Source organism: Patella vulgata, chromosome 7 (assembly GCF_932274485.2).
Source record: "Patella vulgata chromosome 7, xgPatVulg1.2, whole genome shotgun sequence".
NCBI lineage: Eukaryota > Metazoa > Mollusca > Gastropoda > Patellidae > Patella > Patella vulgata.
The window spans coordinates 28,364,334-28,389,578 of NC_065885.2; the positions used below are offsets into that span (position 1 = coordinate 28,364,334).

The 25,245-nt window shown below is 34.8% G+C and overlaps 1 protein-coding gene across 5 annotated transcripts in view; it reads left to right on the forward strand.

Moving 5' to 3' along the window:
* Positions 1–25,245, forward strand: part of LOC126827184 (prestin) — a 51,090-nt gene that overhangs the window by 16,231 nt on the left and 9,614 nt on the right. For 4 of the 5 annotated variants that reach the window (XM_050556422.2, XM_056102367.1, XM_050556421.2 and 1 more), the window contains 7 exons: positions 15,226–15,549; positions 16,556–16,666; positions 18,089–18,282; positions 19,709–19,873; positions 22,845–23,006; positions 24,428–24,510; positions 24,882–25,029. In XM_050556422.2, coding sequence (XP_050412379.1) covers positions 15,226–15,549; positions 16,556–16,666; positions 18,089–18,282; positions 19,709–19,873; positions 22,845–23,006; positions 24,428–24,510; positions 24,882–25,029 — 1,187 coding nt within the window. Of the gene's footprint in view, positions 1–6,413; positions 6,567–15,225; positions 15,550–16,555; positions 16,667–18,088; positions 18,283–19,708; positions 19,874–22,844; positions 23,007–24,427; positions 24,511–24,881; positions 25,030–25,245 lie in introns of those variants that run through there. The other variant, XM_050556423.2, reaches the window with a different exon arrangement.

Consider the following 25,245-nt stretch of genomic DNA (forward strand, 5'->3'; position numbering starts at 1 on the left):
GAGCAGACGTGGGAAAACCGGTCGCCACATCCTACGTACGACCCATGCATCTTTTCTTACTACATGTACATATCTCTGTAGCCTTGTGATCGTCTAGAATTTGTCTCTAGCTGTCTTTACTTCTGCTTCACGTTGTGTATTTACTTCTACAGTTTTCTTAAGACGTTTGTCTTACCAGGAATAACAATGCCACAGTTCGCATAGCCGAATACATGCATACAAACACAGATTACAATACAAGCTAAAACCGTTTCTCAACCCTAGCCAGCCTCGCGGCTGTCTAGGACTCAGATGGAACCTCTCTGGAATCTAATGGTAGTCTGACTTAAAAGTTTACTATGATTTTCTTTATAGAACTCATGCATATCACGCACAGCAGAGCGTGTTCATGGCCCTGAACTTGTGTAATTAACAAAACTGATTGGTTAAATTAAGCTAATTGATGCAATTAGAATATTTCCACTCACGTGTAATCTCATGGTATTTTATTGACACATACAGCCAGCTATGTTTTGGTTCTGTAACTCTTTTTATGTGTCAACTGCCACTTATACCCTAAGTTGATTTAGTACAATTCTACATATATGTGAATTTAATAACTTGCCACCAAAGATATTAATTAATTAAATATACAGCTATCTTATTTCTATATTCTTTGTCTATACATTTAAAAACAATGTCGCAACGACTGTATTGCTACATTCGTTTCATGCCATGGCTTAGTTCTAACGAATCAAATGAATCTAAATCGTCGCATTCTAATTGTGAAGAATGCGACGAGTCGACAAAATCAACCCGCCTTCATTTCGTCGACTCGTCGGGTCAATTCTGTCGACTTGTCGCCTTCGACAACACGACTTGTCGACTTATCGGGTTGTGAATAAGTCGAAGGCGACAAGTCGACAAAATCAACCCGCCAACACGACAGAATAACCCGACGATCGTCGCCTTCATTTCGTCGACTTGTCGGGTCAATTCTGTCGACTTGTCGCCTTCGACTTATTCACAACCCGACAAGTCGACGAATTGAGTCGACAAGTCGACGAATTGACCCGACGATCGTCGCCTTCATTTCGTCGGAAGTCAAATCCGAGCTTGCATGCGCACAGATTAACTTCCGAGGCGACAAGTCGCCGCACGACAAGTCGAAATAATTGTATTTTGTCGACTTGTCAGGTTGTCAATAAGTGGACGCGACAAGTCGTCAAGTCGACAAAATTGATCCGACAAGTCGACGAAATGAAGGCGACGATCGTCGGGTTATTTTGTCGTGTTGGCGGGTTGATTTTGTCGACTTGTCCCCTTCTTCATAAGGCGACGATTTAGATGACATTTGAATGGCCGCTAACAGCCACCATAGATATGCCCCTTGGAAAAATAAATAAATAAGTTATACTCTTATAAATATCACGTCATATTGGTCACTTTCATGACCTAGAAGTATATGTATACTAGTAAGTATTAGCAAATGGTGGGGGAGAATGGGCTAGTTAAATAAAATTTAAATTGTGTTTTCTATTTAAAACGTCGTTAAAACTAAAGTCACGAAATTGGAAATTATGTAAAACAAGAGTTGCTAGCGTCGTTAAATTAATTAATGACAGGCGGCTTTATACAATACAATAAGAAAATACTATTTATATGACATGCTTTAAAAATAAACCAAGTTTCAGTTGTTCACCGTTATGCAAACCTTTATTTATATACATGCATTTACAAAAAAATAGTCTACAATATTGACAATGGCGTATTATACGTGTATATTACAATGCATTATCGGTACAATATAAGGAAAATGATGTAATGATATTCAAGTAAGAATCATATAAATCATGAATGAAAAGATTAAAGGCGACAAATTATATAGAACGGCGATGTTGTATTTCATTTACAAATATAGCTAGAGGCAGAGAAACTTCGCCATTGTGAAATAATTAAAAGACGAAGGCGTTAGTGGGCAAATTTGTGGCCTGTAGTAAAGTACGTGAATGGTGATCATAGTATTTGTGGAAAAATAGAAAATGATATTGCACATTATAATCATTGTTATTAAATATAATTCAAACAATACACATATCCACACACACACACACAATATGATTTACATGTACATCTGTAGTAACTTCTATAAATAACAGAATAAACAAGCCACACGTTTATATAATATCTATAAAAATTTTGTTAACTTTTAACAAAAGCTTTCAAGTGGGATTACATTAAAGATACATTATTTAAGATTTAGATACAGAGCTGGTCGTTATTGCTATAATAGTTCAAAAAAAGATACTGCAAAATGAATATATTGAAATTTCATTCAAATTACTTTATCCTGAGCGAAGTTATCAACGTAGCGAAACCCAAACTGTGTCGTATTCAATATTCCTATGGGTGAATGCGAAATTACCAGTTATTATTTAACCACCTTTTATATTTGCACTAGGGACGATAAAAGTACGCCTTGTCACTTGTTTGCTTTGAGTGAGTATTAAAGCAAAAATTGTTAGTCTTAAAATGACAAACAATTCAGGTTAAGTATCTGTAAATCACCTTCAGTTCGTTGCATTCCTTTGATAAAAATCGCAATATGTATGCATTGTACGATGACACGAAATATGGGTTGCCAGATAACGCAATACAGTTTTGCCCGAACTGTCTCTACAATAACGCATATCTCGAGAAAGAAACAAATGAACAAGGGGACGCCTATATTTTGCAAGAGATGGGCAGCGATTTTTCGTACCATAAGGGGCCATAATCCAGAAAGTCGGGGTCCGATTAGCAGAAATATTGAAAGGGGGGGGGGGGGGGGCGGGGTAACGTCCTCTGGTTGGACAAGAGAGCGAGTGAAATGGAGTGCAAGTCCACTCGACACAAACTAAGTCATTTCAGCCCTAACATATGGTTCAATTTAATATTCAATAATTCGCTTGCGCCTAGGGGTCTTTACCAGTGGGAGGAAACCGGAGGACGTGGAGAAAACCCACGACCCTACTCCTTGTCACGTACTACCGGGAAATCGAAACCACGCCAGTTGACTCAATGACAGATACAGCTCACACGTGCTAACCATTCGGCCATCCAACTACCCAAAGGGTCACATATATTTTAAGTTTCATCAAAATCGGATAAAACAAACTGTGAACTCTAGAGGGTCCACAACCTTGGTATTACATACTTTTACACTATTTGCGTACGGGGAGCGGCCGTTTCTGTCCGAACCCAGCTGTCATTATGGTGTAATTGGATAAAAAAATTGTGACCTCTAGAGGTTCCGCAAGCTAAAAACGCGATTTTGTCATACAATCAGGGGCCATAATCCATGAAAGTAAAGTCCGATATGCACGAATATCGAAAGGAATCGAGATGTTTGGGATATAAATAGATATTTTAAGTTTCATTTAAATCAGATAAAAATTGAGACCTCTAGAGGGTCCACAACCTTGGTATTACACACTATTTGCGTACGAGGAGCGGCCATTTTGTCGGGCAGTTTTTGTCCGATTTTCACGAAATTCGAACTCAACCATCATTAGAGTGTAACGGTGATACGTTTGAATCGGATAAAAATCGTGACTTCCCGAGGGACCACAAGGTAAAGACGCGATTTTTCGTACATTCAGGGGCCATAATCCAGGAATTTGCGGTCCGATGTGCACGAATATAGAAAGGGGCCGAGATCTTTGGGTTATGAACTTTTTTTTTTCAGTTTCATCAAAGTCGTATAAAAATTCTAACCTCCAGAGTGTTCACGAGCTAAAAAAAAGATTTTTCTTACAATCAGGGGTCATAATCAACGAAATTACTGTTCAATAATGCCAATATCGAAAGGAACCAAGATCATTGGGATATAAACCTATATTTAAGTTTCGTTTAAATCAGATAAAAATTGTGTCCCGGAGAATGTCCACAAACAAAATGTGAACGGACGGACAGGGCGACGACAATAATATACGTCCACATAATAATTACACTTTCTTTGCATTATATAGTTCAAAGATTTGTAATCGATATCATTTAGTAACTAACAAAATCAGTTTTCATTCCAGTTTTTATTACTGCAAATAAATCTGACCTAAATAACATTATTGAATGCAACGAACACAATTCGTAATGTAATTAAAACATCCCAAATTCCCACTTGAAATAAGTGATGGGGTATAACTTGAAGTCTGTGAGCACATAAATGTCACATACGTCTTGTATACGAAACTTGAATTGCAAAACAATTTGAAACTTGCAAAACCTGTCCTTTTAAAAACTTATAATGCTATATCGTTGGTTGTTCCCCAAAATAGGTTTTGGCAGGAAAGCCCAGCCACCTCCCCCACACGATCTCTACACCACACGTCGTCCTCCCATTTACCATTCGTACAATTACAGATGCAGTAGCTCATTGCACAGACAGAAGTGAGAATAATCAGATTTCATGTAATAGATACAAATGAATTGCTGTGTAATAAATCTTAATGACAAGTAAAATGTCATCGTAAGATTTAGTTGACAAGACAGACTATTGTTTTATATAACAATTAATCAACCACACAAGTTTTTATTAACTCCTTGTCCCTCCATTTACACCAAGCTCATTTAACGATATGGATTCTAAGAAAAAGAGGCAAAGTTATGGAGCGGGTAAGAAAATCTCATTAAATTTTGACCCTTCCAAAATAATGACACGATTTTAAGCAAAACTAATTATTTAACCTCTCGCCCAAATGCAATTTATTATAACCCGTTGAAATACAACAAGTTTGATGTCATTTAGTCATTTATCTAACAGCTAAAATTTTTAAGAATTTTAAATTGCACATTAAAATTAAATGCATTGTTTGGGACGAGAGAGAGAGAGAGAGAGAGATAAATGGGCTTTATCGCCCACTCGACACAAACTAGGTCGTTTCGGGACTAACATATGGTTCAATATTATTTCAATAATTCGCTTGCGAGTCTTTAGCAGTGTGAGAAAACCAGAGGACCCGGAGAAAACCCACGAAGTTGGACAGGCGACCCTACTCCTTGTCACGTTTGGGTTTGGGTGCTGAAGTGTGGAACCATAACCAATTAGCTACGTTGAGATAACCACCAATATTTATCGGCCGGATATGATATTGACGGAACACTGCTAGAATGTGAAAATTGAAGTTGTCTAACGCATAAACGGTCCTTAATACGTAAAAGTCCGAGAGCTGTATATTTTTGGCACGTAATCCGTCGTAAACTAATAAGAACCCTTGAAAGATGGAAATTATTGATAAAAGAGTAGTCAGAGGCACTTCTGTCCAAGCAAAATTTCCCTCATAGCACACTCTATGGCGTATGCACGTCTTCATTAGAACAGTCGGAACAGAACATTGGGATGTTAACCCATTTCATTTCAGTTTTTGCAAGCATTTGTTTATTCGTGTGTATTATAGTCCTACATTATATATTTTACGATTTCGTCTTGATTCTCCCCCTCTTATACAAGACGTTATGTTTATCCATTTCGCTAAAATTTCGTCGGCCTACCATGATTCCTAATGACTTTTGCACTAATTGAAACCGAAATTATCAAACGTTTTCTTGGCAGGGAATGCCGTTTTGAAATTATAAGATAGGTTTTACTCCTTGTACGCGAAGGGGGAGGGGAATCTTGCTCCGGCACATAAACATTATTTCGGCAGCCCTGCGCTCAAAAGTAATTTTCAAACCAGATGTTACTCTATTCACAGACCAAGGGAGATACATTTTATTTTTTTATAATTTCTAAACTTTCTTCTCTTCGGCTAGGACTATGACTATTTTTTTTAGGAACTACAATGTTATACTGTGACTGACATTTCATACAGCAGCTGGCAGCTGAGTATATTTTGAGCAACGACACACAGTCAAGACCGCGGGCGCATCATTTTTGTTTTACCACCCCTCCTTGTACTCATTGCGGCGCATAGGGTAGAGTGGGCTATATTTTGTGATCTCTAAAAATCTCTATCTGAAAATGGTTTCAGCATTTTTAATTTTACAAATTCCAGGCTACAATAACTTATTTCTGTCGGTCAGTGTTCTGTAATAAATCGGTTGTACGTGACAAGGAGTAGAGTCGCCTGTCCAACCTCGTGGGTTTTCTCCGGGTCCTCCGGTTTCCTCCCACTGCTAAAGACCCCCACGGCTACGCGCAAGCGAAGTATTGAAATAAAAAAAATAAAAAACCATCATATGTTAGTCCCGAAATGACCTAGTTTGTGTCGAATGGACGTTAAACCCAATCTCTCTCTCTCTCTCTCTCTCTCTCTCTCTCTCTCTCTCTGTAAAAAATAATGTTGAAACGGTGTTCCATAAATCAGCTTTTGGGTTGAAATCAATGGAAATCCCCTGTTACTATAAAAATCTAGAGTACGTCTTGCCTTCTTTTGTCACGTGACATACAATGTAGATCCGCCAAAAGAAGGCTGACAGGAGAAATAAATTGATATACATGTATCTTAATCTTCATTCGTGTGATTAGCAATAATAGACTTTAGCCTTTGTCATCGATTAACTGTATGTAGCTTCATCAAATGTTGACCAATGGGAGGAAATATTTAAATGTAAGTTGAACATTTCTCTATTGGTATAAATCTATTTTATTCGTATCGTCATTGGCACCATTTTAGAACGTTGATCTTGATGACAATTTACAGAGTGGCACGTCGTTGACACATCTACATAATGGCAAGAAATATTGCAACAGAGGTCATTGTTCCGTTGTAGACTGTTTGTAAATATTTAAAATGAATACACTAACTAGCTAGGACAACTACCGCGAAACTCGACAGCCATCTGATCAGATTTGAGTCTTTATAAAAAATTAATTGATATTGACTCTAGGTAGGTCAGTGGTTTTCAAACTTTTTTTTGGCAACGGCACACCTGTGAACACATGAACAAATAGCGGCAGACCTGGCTAAATATATCTGAAAAATATCAGAATTTTGCAAACTAAAAACATTGCAAGTCATAGACGACATACAACTGTAGACTCAGCTAGACTATAGAATGACTCAAACTAAATAAAAAAAACCACAGGTGAACTATATGAATGTACCAGTAGACACCATCGAATACGCAATTGGAATCAAGTGGCTTTTCACATTTTCTTAGTGTGCTGTTCAAAATTTCACGGCACACTTAGTAAGGTCCTCACACTGCTAAAGATGCGCAAGCGAATTATTGAAATAATATTGAACCATATGTTAGTCCTGAAACGACCTAGTTTGTGTCAATTGGACGATAAACCCCATGTCTCTCTCTCTCTCGCCCCAAACACCAGTAAACTTGTAAAATAGAGATAAAAAAGTAGCCCTTACAGATAACACTTCACAAAACAAGTGATTATTATTTAATTAAATCAACATTAATTCATCAGGATGCATGTTAAGATTAAAATGTTACTGACAAATTCTGAAATTGATAAAAGTTAATATCTTGTAGGCCTACTCTTGAAAAACAATACTTTGTGGACCTGGCCCCACCCCTCATTGATTCTGGGATAGCCTAATGCATCTTAAAGTATGCATCATATAAGTAGCTTCAGATATTAAAGTACCGGTAGCTACAAGTCTTTAACTCAATATCATCCAATGTCTTCGACATTGAAAACACAAATTATTGTCAATTTGAATCAACATTGATGTTCTGATTTTACCAGGAAAAGATGGGCTTTTAATATCCAATATTTAAGACAAAATAAACATTTAACAATTGATTCACAAATCGTGTACCATAATGCGTTTCAGCTCCATTTTTAACACAAGGGACTCCAAGAAAGAAGCTAGACATTTTCCACAAGTCATGTCAAACGATGACACCATATTCTTGTCTGGAGAGCACAATAAATACTATTGGTGGAGACTGGAATAACCATACGCTAGAGGTAGCCAATTGATTTCACCGAATTGAAATTAAAGTAATAACGCAAACGATTGAATGTAAATCATTTATATACATTCATATATTACCTTATTACAGTGATTTTCAACCAGTGTGCCAGGAGATCTTCCTAAGTTTGCCGCGAAATTTTGAACGGCACACTAAGAAAACGTGAAATACTGTGTGATCATAATTGAGTAGTGTCTACTGTTAATTAAGTTCATAGCTGTGTTTTTCTTTATTTAGTTTGAGTCATTCTATAAATGTGTCTGTGACTAGTCTCTGTATATATATATATATATATATATATATTTAGCCAGGTGTGCCGCTATTTTTTCATGTGTTCCAAGATGTGCCGTTGACAAAAAAAGGTTGAAAACCACTGCCTTATTATATGTGTTGCGATTCATTTGTGTCAATTTCTAGGTCCCAAAGTCATTAAGCCCCTTTGATACGGCCACTCTGATATCTTATTTATTATTAGTTTCACATAACTTTAGTATTTGCTGTCTGTACTGTTTTTTGTCCCATTTTTCAACATCCATGTAAAAGGAAAAACAAAATTATTAGAATGGGAATTTTTTGTAATAAATGCCAATTGGTAAAAGATCATATTGAAAGAGTTAATTAACATACCCTACATCATGCATGGAAACTGTTGCCACATCATTTATCTAGGTAAAAATGACATGAAATGTGGTTTTTAACATCCCACTCCTCTGTTTCTTCTCGTCGTGCATACGCCATGCAGTGGTCTATTAGAAAAATTTTGGCCTACTCTTATTTCGAATTAAAACTGTAAGGGGTTCTTTTATGTGCATGCGGGGGGGTTGGATGGCTGAATGGTTAGCGTGCGCGCGCTGTATCATAAAGTCTGTCATTGAGTCGACTGACGTGGTTTCGAATCCCCGGTTGTACGTGACAAGGAGTAGGGTCGCCTGTCCAACCTCGTGGGTTTTCTCCGGGTCCTCCGGTTTCCCCCCACTGCTAAAGACCCCTACGCGCAAGCGAATTATTGAAATAAAATTATTAAACCATATGTTAGTCCTGAAATGACCTAGTTTGTGTCGAGTGGACTTTAAACCCCATTTCTCTCTCTCTTTATGTGCATGCGAAGGGCGAACCATGCCGAAAAATCCTGATAAACTTTCACGGCCAAACACTGGGGTTGAACACTGTACCGGTACCTCCAAGTTAGCAAGCCAACATCTTACTCGCTGAGTCACAGCATCTCCCTATTTGTACTGTAATCTGAAAGGAGCTAAATATTATATACTATTCAAAAAAAGTAGGGGATATTTGATTTTGGGGGCATAATACTAAAATATGCAAATGACTACGAAAAAAGTCACTATAGAACCTAACAGAAGAAACATTTCCAGTTACATGTGACGCCCAAACGCACCAATAGCTACCGCATGGAATGCAGGTGATGCTTGGGATCATCATGGGGGTCCAACCCAAGATTTGCACGACTCTGACTTTGAATGTTACAGTCATTGTGGCATTGAATTCCAGGGTGGAAACATCAGTTTAATTGTTTTAGTGACCAGAAAACAAATTTTGATATGCGTCGGCTTACCCAAAATGAAAGGTTACGTGCCCTTGGCATGCTACAGATCGGCACAACACAGGCGGTTGTGGCGCGGACGATGAATGTTTCTCAGTCTGTCATAAGCAGGCTATGGTCCAGATACCGTGATACACAATCTGTACAGGACAGACCACGCTCAGGTCGACCAAGGGCGACAACTCAAGCCCAGGATCGAGTGAGTGGCCAGACGATTCGGAATCGACTGCATAGGGGTCACCTTCGCGCCCGACGTCCTCGCGTGATCCCTTGTTTGAGAGATCATCACATTCAGGCAAGACGTCGTTGGTGTAGGGATCGTCAACACTGGGATAATCGACGCTGGAGCAATGTGATGTTTTCAGATGAGTCAAGGTTCACTGTTGATTTTTTGGACAGACGTAGGAGGGTGTGGCGTCGTCGAAACGAGCGCTTCCAAGACGTTAACGTCATCAGACATGATCGATTTGGGGGTGGTTCTGTTATGGTGTGGGGAGGCATCACTGTTGCTGGAAGGACGGCTTTACATGTTGTTGCAGGGCGTGTTACAGGCCAGTACTACCGGGACAACATCTTGGCAGTCCATGTTGTGCCGTTCGCACGACGTCATGGCCGCCGTTTCATCTTCCAGGATGACAACGCAAGATGTCACAGGGCCAGGATCGTTACAGGTTACCTCCAACAACAGAACATCACCACATTACCTTGGCCAGCACTGAGTCCCGACCTCTCCCCCATCGAGCATGTCTGGGACATGCTTGGACAGAGGTTACGTCAACGTCAACTACGTCCTGCCAATGTCCAAGAACTTGCTGCTGCGTTGCAACAGGAATGGGACAATCTGGACCAAAATGACCTTAGACGTCTCATTAGGAGTATGCCACGTCGGATCAATGCTTGTTTGGCAAACAGAGGAGGATTTACCCGTTACTGACTTGGTTGTGATGCTGTGGTAACTTTGCTGTTTGACCCCGGGTATCATTTTACCCTTATAATGGTCAGTCTGTGCCTTACTTAGTCTAACGATCATTTGGAATAAATCGATGAATGTGAACTTCATTTCATTTTGTCATTTGTTTCTTCGTCAGTTTCATTAGGTGACTTTAATAACACTTAAAAATCAAATATCCCCTACTTTTTTTGAATAGTATATGTCTTTGATGTAGGTACCTGTACATGTACCATATAAATAAATTAATAAATTTTGTTGACAGTTGAACACACAACCGGTTATATAAGACAAAACTGCTGACAAGACGCACAATATACACAGACATTGCAAGCAATATACAAAAACTATCAAATCAATTGACTGGATTATACACACTATTTAATTAGGCATTTCAAGAAATCATTTCAAGAAAGTTGTCTATGTGAAGTTAAGAAGGTTGTTATTATAAAATAAAAAAAACATGTTTATGTAGAATAAAGGATATGAATTAAAATTAGGTCAGGTTGTCTTAACAGTCTAATTCTAGATAAAAGATCTATTTAAATATCAATACCTATTAAAGGAGCTAAATTGCTAAAATTCTGGACCTAGAAATGGACAAAAATTGGTCGCAAGGCATATAATAATGTAATATGAATGTATATACATGTAAACTGATTTACATTCAACCGTTTCTGTTTTTACTGTAATTTCTATTCAGTTATGTTCGTAGAAATACGCCAGAAATCTCAATGGAATGGCAATCTCTAGCGAATGGTTATTCCAGTCTACATCGATAGTATTTATCGCGCTCTCCAGACAAGAATATGCTGTCACCGTTTGACATGACTTTTGGAAAATGTCTAGTTTCGTTCTTGGAGTCCCTTATGTTACAAATGGAGCTGAAACGCATTATGGTACACGATTTGTGAACCAATGGTAAAATGTCTATTTTGTCTTAAATATTGGATATCAAAAGCCCATCTTTTCCTGATAAGATCAGAACATCAATGTTCATTTAAATTGACAACTAATTTGTGTTTTCAATGTCGAAGACTTGGGCTCGAGTTAGAGACTTAGCTACTTTAATAGTCATCATGGCTTTTTTACACATATCGTAATGCTTTGTTGAGGTATGAGTTTGCACATTTTTATCCCAATAATATTTATTTTTTTAATGCAGTCTACATTACTCTATCATTCATACATGTATTATACACATTGTTATCTATCTGATTAAATTACAGATCTATATTTCATTTCTTTTTTTATACTTTTGATGGTCTACACTACATGAAGATCTGAGAAGTTGTACTCGAAGGTCGTGTCAGGGGTCGTACGAGCAGCTTTTGACCCTATGATGTCAGACATTGATTCCGTGCATGGCAAGCCAAGAAGTCGCCGTAACAGACTGTTTCGTTAGCTTATCCCTCACTTCAACCGAAACGCCCATAATATAACAACTCTTCCAGATCCTAGTGTAGTAAAGACAATTAAAATGAAATTTTGAACTATAAAAAACGAATTGAAATATGATCTGTGTTTAAATCAAATCGCATTTTTATTAAGCTGTACAGGGCAGAGACTAGGGGTTCTATTTAATAACATTTTTAATAGGCTGATTAGAGAGTTGTTTTCCAATTGACTGACAGATGCAATATGTCATGCACATGTGATGCAATCCAAAACTGTTTGACAGTAATGCTACAAAATTTTTAAAAAAATTACTAAGTATTTCAAATAATTAAAAACTAAATATTGGTATTCAAAATATTAAATACTGCATATTTGATATAATCTACCGGTACGAACTGGGTGATTTGATGATATATTTGGACTAAAAACATATTCAAACTAATTAATTCATCATAATTTTGCTTCAAATCCTTCTCAAAATATTGCAATTGCCAAAGAATACCCTTTGACGTCACACATGCAGACAGTCCTAATCGTCGGGCTGTCGATTAGGGAAACCCTTAAAGTTTTGTCCTGTATACACTCCATGAGTGTTGTTCAGGGCATCCAGTATTTTTCTAGTAAGATTGGATATTTCTACTTTCCATATATACCAAAATTGCCCTACTTTTATTGGAAATAACCGCCCGATAAATACTTTTCTGGGAACCTATCTTTAAAGGAACTAAATCTCTAATTCTCTACTGTCCATAATATTCGAAATTAAAAACAAAAAATTTAAATTCAATATTAGTCTATTTCAATTAATATTGATGCTGTTGTCTTGCCGTAAAAATATGGGATCCTAATATATCCCATATTTAGGACACAATGAACATTTTAAAAACAGTACGCGAGTCGTGTACCATTTGTAATGAACAAAGACAAACATATCCAACAAGATAATGCAGAAGTAATTAGTAATGGCTGATTCACAAACGACAAAATAATGGACAATGAAATAGTAGACGTAAAAGAGTGCTGTTCAGTTTGGACTGTTCAGTGTTCACGTATTTCACGCAACATAATTGATTAGAAATTACAATATTTTTTTTTATAAAATGAATATAAATCAGTTTATATACATTCATATTACATAAACGTGTGCTTTGAGACCCATTTTCATCTATTTTAAGGTTCAAAAGATAAGAGCCAAACACCCTTTCATACTAAGTATTTAAAATTATATTTTTAATACTAAATATCTGAAATTATATTTTTAATACTAAGTATTTGAAATTATATTTTTGATTCTAAGTATTAAAATTATATTTGTAATACTAAGTAATTGAAATTATTTAATAAGTAATTGAAATTATTTAATAAGTAATTGAAATTATTTAATAAGTATATGAACTATCTGAAATTATGAAATCACTATGTACATGATATAAACATCAATTAGGAGTATAATCAAGTCAAATCTGTAACAGCTGTGAAGGAAGTGGGTTTTTTTTAAAGTGTAATTTTGTTGACATTGTTAATTGCTCTACTTGGTTTTCAAGTTGTTTTGCGTGAACTTATATTAACATAATACTATAATTGAGATTATGAAATTATTAAATAGTATTTGAATTTATAAAATACTAAGTATTTGAAATGATTATATTCTAAGTATTTGAAACTATTAAATACCAAGTTTTTGAAATGATTAAATACTAAGTATTTGAAATTATTAAATACAACATGTAAGTATTCTAAATTATTAATTACTAATTAGCATGTATTACACTTAGTAATAATTAGTATTTGAAATTAGTTATTAAATACCAAGTATTTGAAATTATTTATTAATTATACTAAGTATTTGAAATTATTGCCTCTACTTGCTCTAAGTGGATTTGAATTAACCTTTTTATCTCTTCTTTCAATGAAGAGGGTAAACCGTGAGTTTCAAATAATAGAGGCAGAGTGATTGACACTTTTATTTTAGATAACCAAGCCACTTATGATCATTTGGTTTACCTACGTATCTCCTTGATAAGAAATGATTAAAGTTACAAGATAATGAAATATGATATATGATAATAATCTCACTTCAAAAGATATTGTGATATATGCATGTTTATTCTATGATCAATATAAAATAATCATATTCAATGAATAGTGTCAAATGTTGTCTTTGCGATCTGTTAAGAGCTCTTGTTTTGTACCTTCTTTAGATTGTAACACTATATTTATACTACATTCGTATTATACATGCATGCAATACATCTAGGTTATTCACATACCTAGTTTGTTAATCCTACAAAACAGCTTATATTAAAGACGACCCAGATTAGATCTGTTTAGATTACGCACTATAAAACATTAGTTCTCGGATCACACAGGGTTTGTAAAAAGTAGTTTTTTAAAAGTATTTCATTGGAAGTAAACTTTGTGAGTATTCTTTGTGGTAAAGTATTATTTATTAAAAATAATTTATTACATTATCTACTTATTTATTTATAACCATATTTATGTGTTGTTGTGTAAAATGTAAGCTTTTGGATTTCGTACGGTACATAAAAGACTAATATATAATTACAGTTATTGTCCGGCCGGTACAGTGGTATTATAACCATAATTTATATTTTGGTCGGCTTGAGATTTTGAGCTTTGATCAGCCTGTAGAAAATCATTTGAATTATGTTCTTCAAATTTTGTCATGGTTGCTTAATTATGCATCTGATCTAAGGTTGTTTAATTATGTATTTGATTCACTAATGAGGTCAACAACAGCAAAATGTTTAATGGCATATATCAATACCTGCCAGTGTCATTAACTGGTGTAATCTAAAATGTAGAATTTCTTATCTAATCTACATAATTATACCTTTATGATAAATCTGAATACATACTTTTATGATAAATCTGAATACATCCTAACCTTTCTTCATTAGTGGAAAAATACAAAGCTTATATCTTTTATTATTTTCATGAAACAGTAGTTCTTTCATCGTTAATACTGCTATGTGTATGATATCTTTGAAAATAGTGGATTAAGAAAGTTAATATTTCATATTAAGAACCATGATTTTATAAAGTCTCTATACTTTGAAATGTACATTGAAGGTAAGGATATCAGTAGCATTGTGGTATGTAAAGATAATCAGAAGTTCATAACTAGAATTGTGGATGACAGAGTTACCCAATGATTTGAGAGACAATCTTATGTACATGAAAATGGGATTATAAAACAGCACCAGTCACTGTGAACTGTACCATTGTACTCGGTACTAGAAATTGAATAAAACTGTTTGAAATATAAAATTAAAACTCAACTTTGGTTTTCTTCGCCTCATCCAAAAGAAGGTACATGTACAATCTAGAGCTGACAAGGAACTAAGACTTAAAAGATGTTGGGTTTTTTAAAGACTTTTACATTTTTATTTTTATGCAGGTGTTAAGAATAGGATGAAGGATGCTGAAGATGGAGAAATTAGAAATGCCCTCATCAATGAAGAACGGGTGGTGGTGGAACGCCCTGTATACACACAACTTGAGTTTGATAAAGGTTTTACAAGCATCCATAGACCAGTAAAGACACCCAAAGTATGGGCCAAGAAAAAAGTCTCCAAGTTCGAGTGTTCGGGAAAATGTATTGGAAAATTTATCACCCAAGTTTTTCCCTTTTTGTCAATTTTAAAGGGTTATAGTATTCGTAGCGATCTTCCTGCTGATATTATTGCTGGATTAACTGTTGGAATTATGCACATACCACAAGGTGAACTCATTTTTTATTTTTTTGACTTGAGTTGGCATGGTACTTTAATCATAAATTTATATTTATTATATGAATGCTAAAGAGGCATTATGTAAGAGCTTAATCTACGTCTTGCGAAGGTCTTTCTTTTGGCTTCAAAATTTATATAAATGATTAGTTAGACATTTATTTATATAATCAACTCTCAAGACCATCAGATGGCAAAGATTTAAATGGATTAGAATGTCTGTGAGATTTTAAAATGTAACGATAAAATGGATAATCAAGACATAGTCTCATATATCCAGTATCGTTGTTATGATAATAAACAATCTACGCTACATCTTCCAACACACATAACTTCTCTCAGAATAAAGTAATTTGAATGAAATTGTCAATATATTCATGTTTCATTATCTATTTTTGAACTATTATAGCAAGAACAACCAGCTCTTTATCTTAATCTTACATAATGTATCTTTAAGCAGAAACACACTTAGAATACTAGATCAAACTTGTATATCGACATTTCAGCTTATATCATTGAATATATTTCTTGTTGAATTCGTAATTAGATTCAGGAACCATGAAATGGATCAACTGATGTGATACTTATTAATTCATAATGTACAATTTAATTTAAACTTATTTACGGACAAATTACTATTGCACTTCTGATTCACAGACTTTTGACAGGTCGTCTAATTGTTCGAATGGTACAAAAAAAATAAGTTCTGATGTAGAGGTTGGCATGCATGTAAAAATAAATTGACAGTTCGTAACCAACTGCTGTCTCTGCAAAGTTTCCTTCATAGCACATTGTATGGCGCAAACCTGTCTTTATATACCTGTCTTTATATACCTGTCATGAAGTGAAAAAGTAACCATATACAGTCAACAGTTCAACATCCGTGTTCCCTAAAAACATTAAAGTGGAATGTAAAAATTAAATGTACCTTAAATGTTTGTGTGTGGGTAATATATTTCTTTTTGTAGATTATATTTTAATTTTAATTTTTGTCAATAGGTATGGCTTATGGTCAGCTGTCTACTCTTCCACCCGTTTTTGGGCTTTATGTCTCATTTTTTCCTGTTATCATTTATTTCTTCTTTGGTTCATCTCGTCATGTCTCTGTTGGTAAGTTAGTGTGAATGGGAAAAAAAAATCATATCTCTTGTCATATTCCAGTGAATGTATTTCATTCAGCAGTCTTATGCTATTATGTTTAGAGAGAGTTTCTTGGCCCTGTAGGACTAGGGCAATGGGAATATTGAAGTAGAACATTTTGAAACGTTTTCTTAATCGACATGGAAGATAAGAGAAATTATTAATATTTATATTATAATTCAAAACCCAGTTAGACGATTAAGCTAATCTGGGCTCTTATCTTAGTAATATCAGCTTAATGTGTTTCACCAGAAGTATGGTTATAACATTGAGAATAAATTTGAAAATACTGTACATAATACCAAATTTTGAAGGGCTTGTCACTTGACATTTGATCAAGTTACATAATATCAGATTTTGGACGGATCACAATGACCATATTTTGAGCCTTCTAAATAATTTTAAATAAACACTTATGGTTATTTACACTTGAATAAGTAAGAATAATTATGACTTGGAATAAGCTTCAACCTTTGATAAGACAACACTTAGGTAACTGAAGATCAACTTAAATCTTAGTTTATTTAGTTCAAGAGTTCAAACCTTTTAAGGATCAAAACTCACTGCTTTATTGTGTACTAATTACGGAATATGGAAACAATGGCTTCACTTCCTGGATCAGGTTCAGCCTTGAAGTCATATTGAAAAGAAGTCAAAATGTTAACAATATGTTCTGACAAGCCCTAATTTAAATGCTATCCAAAAAAATCATATAACTCAAAAATGAAACATTATTTACCTCTCTGGTGCTGAAACAATTCATAAAGACAACATTTGTTTGGTGCTGAGCAGAGCAAGGTCAAATTATTATTTTATAGTACCTTATAACCAACAGAAAAAGGACTATTGGAACTGAATATTAAAGAAATGTTTTATTTGATTACATATTTTACTGTGGCATTGCAGTAAATAAACATATGTTAGGAATGTTATATTTGATTACATATTTTATAGTGTCATTGCAGTATTAAAAAAAACATGTTATGGATGTTTCATATGATTACACTTTTTATAGTAACATTGCAGTAATATGCGCCTGATATGAGTGTTATATATGATAAGATATTTTATAGTGTCATTGCAATAAAAAAACATCTGTTCGGAATGCTATATTTCATTACATATTTTATAGTGACAAACATCTGTCGGAAATGTTATATTAGATTACATATTTCATAGTGACATTGCAGTAAATAAGTATATGTTAGGAATGTTTTATTTGATTATACATTTTATAGTAACATTGAAGTGAATAAACAACTAATAAGAGTGCTATATTTGATGGCATATTTACAGTGACATTGCAGTAAATAAACATGTTAGGCATGTTATTTTTGATTACATATTTTATTGCTGTAAATATACTGGTATATTTTTTGCGATTTTTTGTAGGAACTTTTGCTGTTGTGAGTTTAATGGTGGGAACTGTTGTTGATAAAGGTGTAGCATCACAAGGTTTATCACTGGATGTAAATCCTAATAAAACGGGTAATGGTACTGCAGCAGACACGGCCGTAGATGACGTTTTATTACAGACACAACTGGCTTTTGCCATGGCTGTCACATTTGCTGTTGGTTGCATTCAGGTAAGACCATCGAATTTAATTATTTTTTGAGTGTCGGAGAGTAATGCTGATATGATTTGTTTGCATTTGAAACTTAGATCTGACGAATATTCCTTCCTTTAATTCATACAGTCCTCCACACTTTTAATATTATTTATCCCTGTTCCTTATTAAAAGATGATTGATTTCGGGGAACTCACATGTCAAAATTAGACAAGAGAAATATGACCACATTCATGAGAAGGACACATCAGGAACATTGAGACAATAGAAGAAAAAGGTTTAGTGGCTTGATTTACATAATTTGAGTTTAACTGATATAAAAGCTCATCATTATTCCATTATTTAATATTTGTATTGTTGAATTTTGCGACAAGCATTTTTCCTTTTTTCTTTGATAAATGTGTTTTCCTTACTGGTATATAATTTTCTAAAATCATAAACAACTGACATATTGTTTTCATATGCCTAATCTTGTATTATAACCTCTTGACAAGTTAGAGTTTTAAACAGATTTTTTTTTTTTTTTAAATTCTGAATTTTTCAATAACAAATCTCAAACTTATCACCATGCTTAGTTTACGATTGTCAACAGGATAAAGACCAAAGTTGTTGATGAAATTTTGGATAAACTAAATTCTTGATAAGGTTATTTGGATGAATCTTATTGAATTTAAAATTTTGTGGTTGAAAATATAAACTTGTGCAAGATAACACAGATTATCTTTGACAGGTTGATCTAAAACACTCCTAGAGGTCATTTCAGGACTAACATATGGTCCGATTATATTTCAATAATTCTCATCCACTCTGCACAAACTTGGTCATTTCAGGACTAACATATGATCCGATTATATTTCAACAATTTTATGTCAATAATTCACTTGCATCTAGGGGTCTTTAGCAGTGAGAGGAAACCAGAGGACTAAGAGAAAAACCACAAGGTTGAACAGGCGAACCTACTCCTTGTCACGTATGACTGGGGAATCGAAACCATGCCAGTTGACTCAATGACAGACCTTATGATTCAACGTGCACACGCTCACCATTTGGCCATCCAACCCTCCACAAAAATTAGAAGTAGTATCAGCTAGGTTTCTAGAAAGATTAAGTATACCCTGCTGCTCGAATGATACACATTTATAAACAAGCGTCTAATTATTATGTACCTCACATAGTTACATTTCTATGTATTTTTGCTATTGAATAAGTGACTAAATCTGCTATAATACCAACCATTGCTTTGAGCCTTTAGTTAAATTCCTATGTCTTAAACAGACTTTGCATGGTCAAATATTTCATTCTTAAAATCCAGTAAATGTGAAATGGTCAGATGGTCATCCACTCCTCACAATTCTCTTTCTCATGCCAGTATCATGAATAACTTCAGAAACAGAAATCATATCTAAGCTTATAATCATTTGTGTTTTTTTTTTTTTTTTGGCAGCTTTTAATGGGATTCGTTAGATTAGGATTTGTCACAGTTTATCTTTCGGATCCTTTAATAAGTGGTTTTACTACCGGAGCAGCCTGCCATGTCTTCACCAGTCAAATCAAACATATCTTTGGCGTTGTCATCAACAGATATAATGGTCCTTTCAAACTTATATTTGTAAGTACATTTACTCAATTTTTTCCTATTTTATCTGTTGTAAGCAAGGCTGGATAAGGGTACTGTAGGCTTAAAGCTGCTTACTAAAGAAGGACCTAATTTTGCAAATAAAATGACAAAAAGTAACACAAATATATGTGACCTGTGCTGGCAAACCGAGTCGCAATGAAGAATTTTTGAAAATTGGGTTATTGTTTTTTTCCCCATTCTCCATCCCAATACCTTCAAAATGATGTATGTTTGGTTTAAATCAGACAAAAATTGACTGAACTGTGTCCATTTGAAGCTGCCCAATCAAGAAATGTAAGTTTTGACAAGAAGCAAGTTAAAGATGTCGGTATGTTCAAAAACAGAATCACATAGCAACCATGGCGTTTATTTGCTATTTTGTCGTATAATATTTTCTGAAGGTTTTCAGGGGTGCTGAAGAAGAAAATCATAGTTAAAATTTGATCCAACATTTGTTTTATGTAAAATAATGTTTATATATTTTTTCTCACCGACTAGAATATTTATCTCATGCAATGAACTCTTTTCATTACAAAACATCCACAACACATTCACATTTCCTATGATAGTGTTATAATTAGAAAAAATGAGAATAGTCCATACCTTAGTAATCTATGTTTTGTATATTGTGAGAATAACTTGTCAATTAACACTAGGGACCGGGTATCATTCAGATTTGATGAAAAAAGGAAAGAAACTGAGCTTACCATCTATAATCTAATACAGATATTCAGTTAATAGATTGCCATGCAGAAAGTATTAAATACCATCAAGATTCATCAAATAACGCCCAGTTTGTGCTACCCTTTAGTTTAAGAAACACCATTTAGTTTTGACATTGGTCATCTAGTTTATGACCATTTAGTTTAGTTTTGATATTGGTCATCCAGTTTATGACCATTTAGTTTCATAAACTAGACAACCGATGTCAAACTAAACAGTAGCACAAACTGGGCGGTTTTTGATGAATCTTGATGGTATTTAACATTTTCTGCATGGCAATCTATTAACTGAATATGAGTATTAGATTATAGATGGTAAGCTTAGTTTCTTTCCTTCTTCATCAAATCTGAATGATACCCGGTCCCTAGTGTAATTAGCACCTTAGTGCCATTGGGCAGGGGATTAAGGTTGTTGATTAGGTACTGGTAATCAGGTTTAGTTTCTTGATCATCAAAGAAATGGCTTCATGACTGAATTAAAATAAGGTTTTGAGTGTATAATATCAACAAGCAGGGTTTGTTTAAGTTTTGTGGGTGTTTTAAAACTTTTTTGTATTCGTTTAAAATGAATTCATCGGCAATACTTTGGTCATATTTATAAACTAGAGATTCGCCACTTTACAATGATGCCAAGTATTACGTAAGAGGATTAACTGGTCATCCCGCTGTGAGCGGAGAAAAATAACTAATATCTCTGAAATTTTAAGAAAAAAGACATAATATGAATTTGGTACTCTTACAAAACATCCAAATAAAGGTGTTTTAAAATGTTTATTACTATTCTGATCTGTGAAAATTGAATTTCGCTCAAAATCAATATTTACACTTGTTTTGTCTGTAGCTCATTATTAGACTTTGTGCATTCCTACTCATTTTGCCAGCCTGGGTCACATATGATACTGTGAATTTATTTCAAATAACTAAGACATATTATAATACACATGTGTATATTACTGTTTTAGTAAGTGCAGGGGACTGCACCACAAATAATTTACACTAAACAAATCTACGGACAAGACACAATACACAGAAATCACAAACAAACGTACATATCAAATCAAGTGAATGGATCTGAGGGCTAGCCGTAAGCGTCCACTGTGCTGTACAGTCCTGGGCCTGTAGTGATACAGACTTCACTCAAATTTGAAAACAAACAATCAGGAATACACCCAGAGAAACTGCATTTTCCTAGCCTTACTGCTTGCAAAATTGTGGTATCCCTGGCGATGGAGTTGTGTCAGATACCTAAGACTATTCAAGATTTGCTGGTGTCTTCTACAGTATCTTTACAAAATTTAGTCGACCCGCAGCCAGATTTCAGCGCTGAAATTTTTTAAGGGCCTAAGGCTATAGCCTTATTAGCCTGATGGTTAATCTGGCCCAGGTTGGAAGTCATTTGATATAAATTCAAATACAGGGATGTAGATAAGATTTTTAGTTGAAAAGAGGTTAAATATTTCAAATCAGACAGACATTTTTAACCTTAAATTGGTGCGAGATTTATCAAGAAAAGAACACTTCATATTTATGCATATTTTGTTGGTTATATACCGGTACACATATTTGCTCTTGGCCACTTATCTATACACCCTAATAATAGAATGTGTATGTATTCTTTTTTCCCTCAATTTATGATAGTTTGTTTTAAAGGCAATGATCATCATTTGGGGGATTTTCAATCTGTTGCACTATATTCAGTCCAAACATGAGTCAATTCCATTCAATAGTTACAAAGATATGATGAATTGATGATATAAACAAGCCAGCACCACCTGTAGTTTGAAACTGTTGAGTAAAATATTTTGATAGGCCTTTTTTAATCTGATTGCATTCAAGCCGAAAGAATATCTACCATATTTGTTTTGGTTTCAATTTAACGTGGATTAATGCGTGAAAAAGTCGATATCATCCAAAATTTGAGTCAAAATTGAAATTGTCAATTTCGTATTTAATTTGTTTTGTGGAATGACAGTCTGTCTGTCTTCATTAAACAAATTACATATAATATGGATAACCAATTTTGTGTTCCATAGCTGTTGATATACACTAAGCAAAAATGAAACCATAATCAGTAAACAAGCTGACATGCACTTAATCTTTCAAAATAATTTGTTTTATCAGATCAACCTGATTCTTTACTTTAATTTTACCAAATTGAAAAAGTTCAGATCCTTTGAAAATAAATTAAGTAACCGCATTTACATAATACAGCAGACATGAATGTTTTTGATTTTTTACAGTCTTACAGAGATTTTTTTATGAACATTCCATCCACAAATATCGCTGCAATAGTTGGCTCGGCTATCTGTATATTGATACTTGTTTTAGTGAAGGAACTAATCAACAACAACCCTAGAATTAAACCTAAATTAAAGATGCCAGTACCTGTTGAACTCATAGTAGTAAGTATATAATATCTAGAACCATAATCAACAAGGGTAGCTCCCTTGTGGTCCAGGTTTTGACCCCAATGGCCGAGAAACTTTCCTATGATTTTCAAGCGTGATTCCCCCTTGACAAGGACAGAATCTAGTTGTTCAGATGGTACGAAAAACTGAGGTCCCATGTACAATTTGAATTTGATATAAGAGTAGGCTGTAGTGTCATTGTCGAGGCAAAATTTCCCTTTTAGCACAATGTATGGTGTATGCCAGTCAGTGCAGAAAAGTAGGATATTAAACCCCATTTTGTTTTATAATCAACAAAATAGAACAAATGATAATTATGTGAAATCAAATTAGGGCAACCATGCTTTATGGTTTATACATTTGAAGTGTTTATTATTTACTAGCAGGATACTCGACTTCGCCCGGGACCCAATTTCGTCTGGGGTTCAAATTAGCTCAGGGCCCAAATTCGATGGCCTAAAACATTCACGGGGTCATGCTGGTTAATTTGATACCACATGGGGGTGAAGAGTGGCAACAAAACGCGATTCACCCGGGGCCCAAATTCGATGGCCTAAAATATTCACAGGATCATGCTGGTTAATTTGATACCACATGGAGGTGAAGAGTGGCAACAAAATGTGATTCACCCGGGGCCCAGGCCCAATTCGCCCAGGGCCCAAATTCGATGGCCTAAAATATTCACAGGGTCATGCTGGTTAATTTGACACCACATGTGGGGGTGGAGTGTGGAAATGAAGCGTGATGGTTGAACATACATACATACACAGTTAAACACATACATACACATTTTGATTTTATTTATATAGATCTAACAACCAAAAATACACTGATGGTGATACGGTACACAATAATATAGGTATTTCTTTATTAGATGACAGGTTCCAGGTAAATAGCCTATTATATGTGGCTGTATATAAATAAATGAATTGGGGTTTAACGTCCTACTGTTCTGCTCCGAGTGGGCTCATGAAGACGAGCATGCATAAAGTGTGCTATGAGGGAAATTTTGCCCAGACAGCGGCTCTACGGTCTACTCTTATATTGAGTTCCAACTGCCAAGGGATCTTTAACGTGCACCTCAATGTGGACACAGGAACTCAGTTTTCGTCCAATCCGAATGACTATACGTTGTCCCTTGTCAGGGCCTCAGTCCTGCAATTCTGACAGGGAGGAACCATGCTGGAAAATCCATATTATGGACTTTCTTTGCTAACACCTGGATCAACACAGGACCTCCAGTTTAGCGAGCCAATGTCTTACTCACCGAGTCACCATGGCTCCCTTGCTGTATATAAATTAATAAGTTATTTTAGTAACAATATGCTCTTAATAAACAAAGAAATGCCTATAATATTTGGCAAGCGCTGTTAGTTTGTAGCAAATTATAATTGACTGTTTAAATTTGATATTAGGTAGTGATTGGAACCTTGGTATCAGAATTTACCAATCTGAATAAACTGTTTGAAGTCAAAATAGTTGGTGATGTTCCAGTTGGGTAAGCTCATTTTATTCAATTATATTGTTATGTAGTAGGCAGAGATCTAACTTCATCCATTTCTGATAGTCATTATCTGGGCTGGGATTGAAAATGTCTGTTTAAGAAATGTATTTGTTGGTCAACAAATTATTTGTAGTCATTTTCTGTTAAAAAAAACCCAGGGTTTTATTTCTTTAAAGAAGGGCTAAATAAAACAAAATTTCTGATTTGTTTTAGCATAGATTTCATTATAATGTCTGTGAAGATGTCTGGCTGGTTCGGGCAGAGTTGGGACAGGGCAATAAGTAGTCTCTGTCATCCAATTCCTAGTAATCTGTCTTCATAAAACAGATAATAGTTTAGATCTGACAATATGTTTATATTTTCAGTTTCCCAGTGCCGGCTTTAAATCAGTTTAGGTTTTTACCCGATGTAATATCAGATGCTGTTGCTATAGCCATTGTTGCTTTTGTTATTTCCGTTTCCATGGCAAAGATTCTAGCGAAAAAACATGATTATGAGATTGATCCTAACCAGGTAGGCGTAATAATTGGTGATAATCAGGTATATGACAAAATTATCATGTATTTAATTACACTAAGCAGATCTGTAGCTTAGCAGTTGACATTGTGACCCATCACAGAACTAACAAATCAGATAATTTTAATATGCTGACTTTTCATATCAGAGTATACTGTTGTCACCCTGTTTATCCATATGTCCACAATGTCTGAAATCACTCTACACTGAGTC